Source organism: Netta rufina, assembly GCF_964035555.1.
Source record: "Netta rufina genome assembly, chromosome: 5".
Classification (NCBI taxonomy): Eukaryota; Metazoa; Chordata; class Aves; order Anseriformes; family Anatidae; genus Netta; species Netta rufina.
In genome coordinates this window covers 32,778,898-32,790,021 of record NC_140128.1, presented here as the reverse complement: position 1 = coordinate 32,790,021, position 11,124 = coordinate 32,778,898, and the positions used below count along the sequence as shown (strand labels likewise).

Below are 11,124 nucleotides of genomic sequence, written 5' to 3'. Positions count from 1 at the left end.
ACTGCTAAAAATACAAAAGTATAAGTACATAATCATTGTTTAAGGCAAAAGGGGAGACCTCATCTGAAAAGAGGGGTTAAATTCATGTTACGTGAAGACGAGCTGAAGCTGCAACTGCTGCAGAAAATACTAGTATGTTGGTATGTTCCAGGAAACTGTCTCATTTTCTTTTCTTCTTTTTTAAGAGAAGAAAGGAAAAATCCTGGTCTGGTAAATCTTGGGTTTACAATCAGAATTAAGGTTCTAAGTTGATTTTTTGTGAAGGAAGTTAATGCCTGATTGGGAGGACTATTTACACTACAGGACAGTGTTTGAACAAGAACAAATTGATTCAGACTAGCCATGGCATACATTTGAGTGGAAATCAGAGCTCAAAATCATGAGAGCAATCAGCATCTGGGACAGGTACGGGCTGGAGCAGTTGGGGAAAAATACCCACGCTTTCAGACAGAGCTCGATAGGAACGGAGAAAGGAGTATATGATGTGGTATCTGCCAGAGTGGGAGAATGGATCTGATAGTCCAATAAAACCCTTCCTACCTAATTTTCCTAAACCTAGTGCAATTTGTGTATACCTTTTGAAAAGCCAAATGAGAACACTTGCAGTTTATGATGATAAGGATGATTGGAGAGCAAAGGAATGTGTTTTTGTTATGTCTCAGAGCTGTCACACAAAGATGGTAAACAGCTGGGGCTGGACCTGGGTTTAGGCTTCTGCCAGTGCTTGCAGACAGGCTGAGTCAGGAAGAGCCACCTTGTGTTTTTAGCAAAGCAGACACAGGTGACCCCGCAGAGGCATGCTACAAAAGCCTCCAGCAGCCCAGCCAGCGTGGGACCTGCGTGTCTGGCTCTGCACTGGGGAGAAGGCCTGAGGCACAGAGCTGTGTTTTGGAGCAATGTTTATGGGGGTGAGGTTTGCAGAAGAAGGGCAGAGGAAAAGGAGATGTAACTGTGTTAGTTTGTACAGAGCTAAACATGTGCCGTTGCTACTGGTGGTGCCACTCGCTGCCGGCTGGCGTGCAAGCAAAGATGGGGATGACCAACTTTAATCTTGCAATGGGTCTGTCTGTATTGTAAACTGCCCTGTACTCTGCGGGATAACATTTCTCTGCTTCTGCCAGGTGAGAAGTTTACACATAATATATTTTGTACACATACTGTGTATACACAGTATGTATATAGAACATGTTTATAATGTTCTCATTATAAAATAATATAAATCAGATGAAGCCTGAAAGTGTTGTGTAAGATTAACTTCATTAACACCAGATACAAAGTCTGCTAGGGCAAAGCTGTAAATACAACTGTTGGCATAATCTGAACACAACAAAAATCCAGGTTTGAAGTATTGTTGATACAGAAGTTGGGTCTAACAAGCTTTGCCTAGAAAGATGGGACAAGCCTGCAGAGTAAATCTAGCCCAATTCAAGGTCAGCCTTATGCTGGACCGCCACCTGCTTTGTGGCAATCATTGCTTAGCTACAAAGCCAAGACTGGACCAAACAGTCACAAAAAAAGACGTGTCAGTTTGCATGGAAGTGTTTATTAGCAGCCAGCTATCTTCTGGGGACACCAGATGTGTGCGCAGCAATCCCCACAGCGACAATCCCCCCGCCGCCATCTTGAGGAGGCGGCACCCTCACCCCCTTCGCTCCGGGAGGGGCGGAGCGGGAGTGGGAGGGGGGCGGCCACGGCGCAGGCGCGGAGCGGCGGCGGGCGGGCACGTGAGGCGGCTCACGTGAGGGCTGGCGGAAGCGGCCGTTGGCGGCGGCCGTTGGTGCGGCCGTTGGGCGCCATGGCGTCCATCCTGGACGAGTACGAGGACTCCCTGCACCGCTCCGCCGCCGTGCAGCAGAGCCGCGCCGCCGTGGGCATCCCGCACTCCGGTAAGCGCCTCTCCGCCGCCCGGACGGACGGACGGGCCCCGGTGCGGTGCCCGGTGGGCGGCGGTGTGGCGCGTCAGGCGCCGGGGTGCCTCAGGACGAGGGGTGTCCCTGAAAGGCGGAGTGCCCCGAGGCGCCGTGTGGTGGGTGTCTGTGGCAGGCGGCGTGCCTACAGCCTCACCGCGCTGCAGCACGGCTCGGGCGGGGCGGGGGGAGCTGCCAGAAGCCACCTCAACAGCTTCCTCTTTTTTGATTTCTAGTCTTCGTCAAGGAGCCCAACTGCTGCAGCCACAGTGGCTGTGCAGGCAGTTGTACGTGCATGGGGTTGGTTTCCTATCCTGGCGCAATTTTCTCAAAGTTTTGCTGTTTGGGGTGATTTGGGGTGTGCAGTCAATGTAAAGCAATGGTGTGGTGACCTGTCAGTCATTTCTTTCATATGTGAGAAAGCAACCAAGCAACCAAGTAGCAAGCACCCTTCTTGATAAATCCAAGGTAAACCCTGTAGGTTCAATAATAGATGGCCATTGGATGCCACCTCACAACATCATATTGATGAGAAAATGGTTGAGAGAGGATTCTGTGCTACCTGGTATCATCAAGGTAGTACCCACTGCTATGCAGAGCTGGAGTACGGGGGTTACACTTCTGGAAATGCATTGGCATGTTATTTCAAGTCTTTTCCTCTTATAGTGCTGCCCGCTGTCTTTGGAGAAATCAGGTTGTGATGCTTGTATATGTGGCATTGATGAATTGACATACTCATGTATGTATTATAAAGAATAAACACACAAAATTACTCTGAGTCTGCATACTTAAGTAGATACATACTTACTGTTTGTTTTAATATACATTAAGTTATTTTGTTGCGTGATGTTATGTAAGGGTAAGTGTCCTGAATAGGTTTAATTGAACAAAGCAGTGTTGGGACATGGTGCCAGCTGAAAATACATTTCCAAGGACTCAACTTTTCTTCTTGACTTATGCAACACTATCTTCGGTCATGACTGTCTTACAGTTGGGAAATCTGCCTGTTTGGTGACAAATGATGTTGGCAAAGGAGGTTTTGGAAACTGCTTAATTGCAAGGACACAGTCCAATCAGGATTTCAGTCATTCATACATCAGAATGCATTGCCATTTTGGAACAAAACTTAGCCTGATAGAATCACAGAATTTCTAGGTTGGAAGAGACCTCAAGATCATCGAGTCCAACCTCTGACCTAACACTAACAGTCCTCCACTAAACCATATCCCTAAGCTCTACATCTAAACGTCTTTTAAAGACCTCCAGGGATGGTGACTCCACCACTTCCCTGGGCAGCCCGTTCCAATGCCTAAAGCTGTGGGCAAAATTAAGTTTAAGCAAATTGATTTTGAAAGAAGTGTAAGTTAATAGTTAAATTCCTCAAACCAGTCCTTAAGGTTATGTTGAAAATACTGGAAGATGTTAAAAATGTATTTCTCTGTTTCAGTGAGTCGTTCCCAATGTTACAGAACAGGTACTCAGAGTTGTAGATTCTGTTGCAGAGCTCAAGTACAGCTGCAGTGTAACCTTCAAGTACTCCAGTTCCAGCCTGAAAAGCCCTACTTTGACCTGGTAGACTCGATTGATGCTGGTGAACTTAAATCCTTGAACAGATTCAAAGATCTAAGGAAGAACATAGTTTTTAGAAATCAGGGTGGGAAATATTGCAGTAGGATCTCACCTGAACAGAAAGTGGACATTGAGGTCAGGGTGGAGGAAGGGGGCTGTTTGAAAGGAATATTGAGTTGTAAAATATTTATCTGCTTTGTATAGGGAATTGTAAGCTGGAGAACTGCATCTGTGTCATGTTACGGACACTAGTTAAAATCCTCATGTTAATACTGCTGCTGCAGTTGTTATAACTAATGGATACAGTCTTAAGTCTACAATGTGCTGATTTGAACTGTATAAAAAACAAACAATCATTCAAACATCCTACCTCTTGCTGTCCCAGTCTGCCTTTTGCCTGGTGGCAATCTGAAAAGAAATCAAGACTCTGAATGAATGGGACTTGAAGATCTTGTTGGGGTATACAAGCATATATGAAGGAAATATATATTGGTTACCTGTGACATCATGTGAATCTCTACCTTGGGAGCTTTGTCTGCATGTTTTGAACCACCATTCATAACAGCAAGTTTAGGCCTTCACATTGCAGCTGCTTAACCTGAGCAGAAGAACATCTGTTTTGCTTAAGTGTAAAGAAAGGAATGCACATCTGCATGAGTGGGTAGCATTTCAGCTGTGGATCAACATGGAGGAAAAATACTCATGCTGAGCAAGAGGCTGCCTACTCAGATTGTGGTTGCTTTGTCTGTTCCCGTGTGCACATCTCTCTTCTAAACCAGCAATCCTTTAAAGATCCCACAGCTGGCCTAGTGTTGAGGCAGAAGCAAGGAGAAGATACTGGCAGAAAGGGCAATAAAAGGAATCGTAGTGTTAGTAGGCTGCGTTCTACTACTGTGCCGTTGTTTTCAACAACGGGGCTGGAGTTAAAGTTTTTCAGGATAATGTGGAGGAGGTTATAGGTATGGAATATGCATTGGAGGGATGCTGTTTGTCCCAGCCTAGAGATTATTAGGTCAATGCTCTTCAGAATGGAGGTAGTCTGTTTCCTCCAAGATACAAATTTTTCATTGTGTACATCTTGCTGGATAGCTGCTTTGGCGGTGAGTGGCCTTAACTTGCAGTAGCTCTGTTTTGCTTTTAATCTTCCTGTTCAGGCTACCTGCTGCGTGGATCTACTTGCCTTAGAAATCCTTCACTTGCTCATGGGGCAAAGCAGATAAGTTAACCTAGCCACGTATCCCGTCTGTCTGGCTTTCCAGCTGGAGGTAGTGTGGTCAGACTGCGATCTTCTGCTGTTCTCTTTGCCAGAAGATTATGTAATACTTTGTGCGTATGGGAAACTCAGTCAATGGGAAAACCTGCCTCGTGGGACAGATATGGATGCAACTCTGAGATACGATCTGTTTGTGGATGTACAGATGTTCCAGGATTTTGCTGATGATTATTATGACTTGTTTGGTTGTTGTTTTTTGATATGAACCTAAAACCACCAACAACAAACACACACAAATAACACCCTCACCATCAACAAACAAATTAACATTAACATGGTTTTAAAAATAACTTTACCTTATGCACTATGGATGTCAAATATTGTAGCCTATTCAATTCCAATATGGAAAAAATAATAAATATATCTCAGCTAACGCTGCAGTTGTCTCTTTTGTACCTTGTATGGGAGTGTCAAACCAGAGCACTATTAGTGTCTTACATAATACCAGCTGTTTTCTTCTGTCTTGAACAAATAAACTGCCCCTCCTCCCCGCCCCCCCCCCCCCCAAAAAAAAAAAAAAAAAAAAAAAGTCTTTTGATTCTGTTCCCGTTTTCAGCTTTATATGCAGTTTATGTAACAGTTCTATATCTTGCCCTGGAATTCTTTGTCACAAGCTTGCATTTCTGTAACAAGACAGTAAGGCATATTACTACTTTTCTGTTTTGCACTTACGGGAGTGCTGCTCTCAGTGTTTATGCTCCACAGAGCACTGTATCTTTTTGGTAAAACCTAAAGCAGGCAGTGGTTCCTCTGTCTTTCAAGAGTAGATTCTGGTGTAGCATGTAGTTCTTGTGTTTTCTTTGTATTGTTTTGTATAAGTGTTCATGTTCTTTCTCCAGGGTATGTGAATGCACGGCTGGAGAAGGAAACACCAATATTTAACAAGCAAAGAATTGATTTTGCTCCTCCAGAGAAAATTAACAGCTTAGTGGTCTCCTCTAACCAGCTCTGTATGAGCCTTGGCAAAGACACCCTTCTCAGGTAATGCTGCCAGTCACCTGAAGTTATTGAATGTTTTCCCTTTTTTTTTTTTTAAGTTAATAGAGAACTTGTAATTAAAAAAAAGGGATAAGAAGCCACAAACCTGCATATATGGAAAACTGTAAGAAACTATGCCTGTGTGAACTTTTGTGGGCAGCATTCTTTCATGGTTTCTCTTTGCAGGATTGATCTTGGGAAGCCAGATGAACCTAATCAGGTAGAGTTGGGACGCAAAGATGAAGCCAGAGTCTACAAGATGTTTTTGGACCACACAGGTGAGGCAGTGGGCTATGTATATTTACGGACGGTGGTTGACAGCAGAGGCAACTGAATGTGCATTGCAAGTACTGGGGAAGGAGTCCTCTTTTTCTCTGTTCTGTGAATAAGGCAAACAGATGGTTCTTGTGGGCTGTACTCCATTGCCCAGGGGTTCTGCCTACTGATTTGTGTGTATGTTGTTGCTTTTGAACCATCTGAAATGCAGTGAGGCTGTTCACTGATGCAATGAGGCTGTTCTGAACAAGGCTGCTAAAAGAAACCATAGGAAATCCTTGCAGTTGCCTTGTACTGTTTGTGTATATGTAAGATTTTTTTAAAAAGAACTGTCAAACATCTGCAGCTTGCTGTAGCCTTGACTGATTTAAAACCAAACAAAAGTTTTGGAAAGAGATGCTCATTAGCTGCCAGGGACAGGAGAGAACTCTGGGAAATGTTTGTTCTTAGAATGTTTATTAAAATAGAAGAATACCTTTTTTCTGAAGATTCTGGGATTTGCAATTTTAGTTTGCAACATGAACTACTGTTCTGATCCAGTATGGAAATCCCCCACGTTCTTCTGAATGCCTGGAAAAGTATGTTGATTAAGTCTGTTGATACTAGTGCTTATCTAATGTGAGGCTGAGAAGCCTAAGAAATTTGACTTGCTTAGGCAACAGTGTAAATTTGTTCTATCCTTCTGCCCTTCTCCCGTGCCCCTGCAGGCTCTCATCTGCTGATTGCTCTGAACACCAGTGAATGCCTTTACCTGAACAGAAGTGTTCAGAAAGCACGGACACTCTCCCGCTGGAAAGGCCACTTAATTGAAAGCGTGGGCTGGAACAAATTTCTTGGTACAGAGACCAACACTGGGCCTATCCTGGTGGGAACAGCCCAGGGGCAAATCTATGAAGCCGAAATATCTGTCAGTGAGGGAAGCCTCTTCAGCACTAATCCCGACCAGTACTTCCGACAGGTCTACACTCTGGAGGAGGAATCAGGACCCGCACCAGTCTGCTGTTTGGAGATTGAACGAGGAATAGAAGGGAAATTCTTTATTATCGCCACCACTCGAAAGAGACTATTCCAGTTTGTTGGCAAAGTGCCTGAAGGGACAGAGCAGCAAGGCTTCAGCTCCATATTTGCTCTGCATGCTGACCATTTGCCCAGCTTCCGGGAGTTTCCAGCCAGCTTCGGTTTCAGCGAGATAGCCTTTTACACTCCAAAACTGCGTTCCAACCCACGCTCCTTTGCCTGGATGATGGGAAATGGTGTTCTGTATGGTAATTTGGATTATAGCCGTCCTGATTCAATTCTGAGTGATGAACGGGTCTGGGTTTATCCTTCTGATATTGACATAACTGTGAACAAGCCAATATCCATTGTACTTACCCAGTTTCACTTTCTGTTGCTGCTGCCTGACCGGGTAAAGGCTGTATGCACTTTGAATGAGCAGGTTGTCTTTCAAGACCTGTTCCTGGAGAAGTTTGGCACATTGACACGCATGATCAAGGATCCCACAGTTCAGCAGATATGGATCCACACAGAGAAAGTAGTGTTCCGCTATCATGTTCAGCGGGAATCTAGAGATGTGTGGAAGATGTATATGAATATGAACAAATTTGATTTAGCTAAAGAGTATTGTAAAGACCGTCCGGAGTGCCTAGACATTGTGTTGGCAAAAGAGGCAGAGCACTGCTTCCAAAACAAGAGATACCTAGACAGTGCCAAATGTTATGCGCTGACCCAGAACTACTTCGAGGAAATTGCCCTTAAGTTCATTGAAGCCAAGCAAGAAGAGGCCCTGATGGAGTTTCTGATTAAGAAGCTAAGTAGCTTGAAGCCTTCTGAGAAGACACAGACCACTCTTCTGACCACGTGGTTAACAGAGCTGTACTTGAACTGGCTAGGTATATTGGAAGGAGATCCCTCACAGCGAAATCTCTATTTGGATACGCGGGAGAAGTTTCGCACCTTCCTGAGCAGCCCTAAAAACAAAGACTGTCTGTTTAATAATCGGGCATCTATTTATGAACTGTTGGCGAGCCATGGGGACACGGAGCACATGGTCTACTTCGCAGTCATCATGCAGGACTATGAGCGAGTAGTAGCTCACCACTGCCAGCATGACGAGTATGATGAAGCTTTAAACGTGCTGTCTAGGCACAGAGATGAGAAGCTGTTCTACAAGTTCTCCCCAGTCCTCATCCAGCATATTCCCAAGAAGGTAGTTGATGCTTGGATTTCTATGGGCTCCAGACTTGATGCCAGGAATCTCATTCCAGCTCTTGTTAACTACAGCCAGAGTGCCAGCACCCAGCAGATCAATGAAGCCATTAGATACATGGAGTTCTGTGTCTATCAGTTGGAGGAAACCCAGCAAGCTATTCACAACTACTTGTTGTCTCTCTACGCTTTGTGTCGGCCAGATTCGCTGCTATCATACCTGGAGCAAGCAGGAACCAATCCAAACAGGATCCACTATGACCTGAAGTACGCACTGCGCCTGTGTGCAGAGCATGGGCACCACCATGCTTGTGTCCATATTTACAAAGTGATGGAATTATATGAAGAAGCCGTGGATCTTGCGTTACAGGTATGTGTGTCTGCCTGCATGCTATGATGTATGGAAATGTAGCTAGGTCAAGTTATCTCAAATAACTGAAAACTGAGAGGAAATGGACAGACTCATCTGTATAGGAGCTGTGCAGCTAAGTCTAGGAGGAAAGGCTTTTAATGTCTGTGCTTTCACAGCTGTTTTAGGTGGACAGCTGACTTTAAGGTGTGGGTATGAAAAGTACAAGGGGGAATACTGTCTGTCTTAAGCTCAGTCTCCAACATAAAATTATTCTGCATTTATGCAAGGCTTTTTCAGCTGTTGTTCAGGATTCTATTTGCTTTCTATTCCTAGCTGTGGTAATTATCAGAGTAATGCTTTTGTCAGCTTAGTCTGACCTTCAGGGAGATGTTTGAGATCTGTCTACTGGCACTGCTGTGTCTTCACTGAAGCGTGTAGCCAGCAAAGATAGTGTAACATAGATTTGCCTTTATTTTAGTGCTGTGCTTTGTTCTTTGCTCAGTAATAAGCAAATCTTCTAGCTGGAGCAGTAGCGATGGAGAAGTGTTTGCGATGGAAACGAGCAGCAGGCCAGTGATGAGTGAAGCCCTAGGCAATGAAATAGCAAGAGGTTTTCTATAAACGCCTCCTGTAATGGACAGCAGGCTTTGAACTCAGTTTCCTCGTCTGTTCAACTTCTAGGTGGATGTTGATCTCGCCAAGTCCTGTGCAGACCTCCCCGAAGATGACGAGGAACTCCGGAAGAAGCTCTGGTTGAAGATTGCTCGCCATGTTGTTCAAGAAGAGAAAGATGTCAAGAAGGCAATGGCTTGCCTCTCCAGCTGCGCCCTGCTGAAGATTGAAGACGTCCTGCCATTCTTTCCAGACTTTGTCACTATTGACCATTTTAAGGAGGCAATCTGTAACTCTCTGGAGGACTACAACAAGCACATTGAGGAGCTGAAAAGGGAGATGGAGGAAGCCACACAGAGTGCCAAGAGAATTCGAGAGGACATCCAGGAAATGAGAAATAAGTATGGCTCCGTTGAGCCTCAGGAAAAGTGTGCTGCTTGTGACTTTCCACTTTTAAACCGCCCATTTTACCTTTTCCTTTGTGGTCATATGTTCCATTATGACTGTCTTCTTCAGGCAGTTTTTCCAAACCTTCCTGCCTATAAGCAGGCAAAGCTTGAAGATCTTCAAAAGAAGCTGGCAGCTACCAGTCAGCCTTCCAAAGGCCACCATCGTCCCAAGGATGCAGATACTGCTAGCTTGGGGAAGGGGCAGCAGAGCCGGGAACAAATCAAAGCTGACATTGATGATATTGTGGCAGCCGAATGTGTGTACTGTGGAGAACTGATGATCCGGTCCATTGACAAGCCCTTTATTGATCCCCAAAAGTACGAAGAGGAGATGCAAAGCTGGCTGTAGTTCTCCTCCAAAACTGCAACTGTCAGTACACTAGAGGGGTTTTGTTCACAACTGGTGACGCTTCTGTGGTAGAAATATAAGCTCCAGAAGTGGGAACATGGTGGCTTCTGTGCAATTCTAAGGAAAGAGTAGTGGGGTCTTGGTATTGGAATTACAGTGAACTAGTCTTGAAAAATGAGGGGATGTAGTGATGGCTAAGAGCTTGAAAAATAATTAAAGCTAATCTTCTGGATTTTTTTTAGATGTTTGCAACTTGCAGTTCTGAGGTTCTCAGTGGGAAGCTAACGGAGTGCCTTGTTGCCCAGAAGGAACTGGCAATAGTGTGTGGTTTCTCTTCCCCGTCGTGTGGTATCTGTTTTGGTGAAGACAACCTTAAAGGGATGGCAGTAAGGAATACTCAGCAGTGTAGTCTTACTCATCACTTCCAGTGCTAGAATTGCCTTTGGTTTCCTTTTTGATGAGTGCTATAACCACATACACTGAGAGAACATGAAAGGAGGAGTGCTCTTGCATATATATTTTGTAAACATCATGCCACACAAATACATGTTTCTACACAATGTAATACAGGAATGTGTATAATTTTTCAAGCAGGTGTCTCACAATACACGCAAGTCATTTGCCTGCAATTCAGGGGGTGTAATTCTTCTTTCCCACGAGCTTTATGGGCCAGTCCATATATTTGGATTTTCTCTAAGGACTCTTCATTTTTTTTTTTGGCAACGCTTTCTAGCCTGTTTACCCTGCCGTCCCATTTCTTCTGTAATTGCCTTTGTATAGTGGGTTTTGTTTTCATCTCCACTCCAAACCAAAATTGATACATGCACTAGTATGGTTTCAACTGATACTCCAGACAAGTAGGAACACTACCCTTTTGTATTGCCCTCTGTTCCTCTTCAAGCTGCCCTTGAGTAGGGATCTAGTCATAGATTCCTTCAAGGATGGACTACAGAAAGCTCTAATTGGTGGTGACAAATTTGCTCTCCTATTTGAAGCCAGTGCTGTGTAATCAGGCAGGTTTTTGCCTTCTTGACAGTATCTGATGCTTTTTGGGGATGCCTGCAGCTCAGTGCAGGTCTGTTGCTCTGACTTGGAAAATTCTTCCCAGAAGGCAATTCTTCCCAGGGAACAACAACAAAAAGCTCTAGTAG

The 11,124-nt window shown here is 44.5% G+C and overlaps 1 protein-coding gene across 1 annotated transcript; it reads left to right on the top strand.

Annotated features, from left to right (window-relative positions):
• Positions 1 to 1,769: 1,769 nt before the first annotated feature.
• On the top strand, positions 1,770 to 10,214 carry VPS18 (VPS18 core subunit of CORVET and HOPS complexes). Its single transcript, XM_084288578.1, has 5 exons — positions 1,770 to 1,886; positions 5,589 to 5,730; positions 5,914 to 6,005; positions 6,711 to 8,581; positions 9,245 to 10,214. The coding sequence occupies exons 1-5, from the start codon at positions 1,796 to 1,798 to the stop codon at positions 9,971 to 9,973; spliced, it is 2,925 nt and encodes a 974-aa protein (XP_084144704.1). The 5' UTR covers positions 1,770 to 1,795; the 3' UTR covers positions 9,974 to 10,214.
• The last annotated feature ends 910 nt before the right edge of the window (positions 10,215 to 11,124 follow it).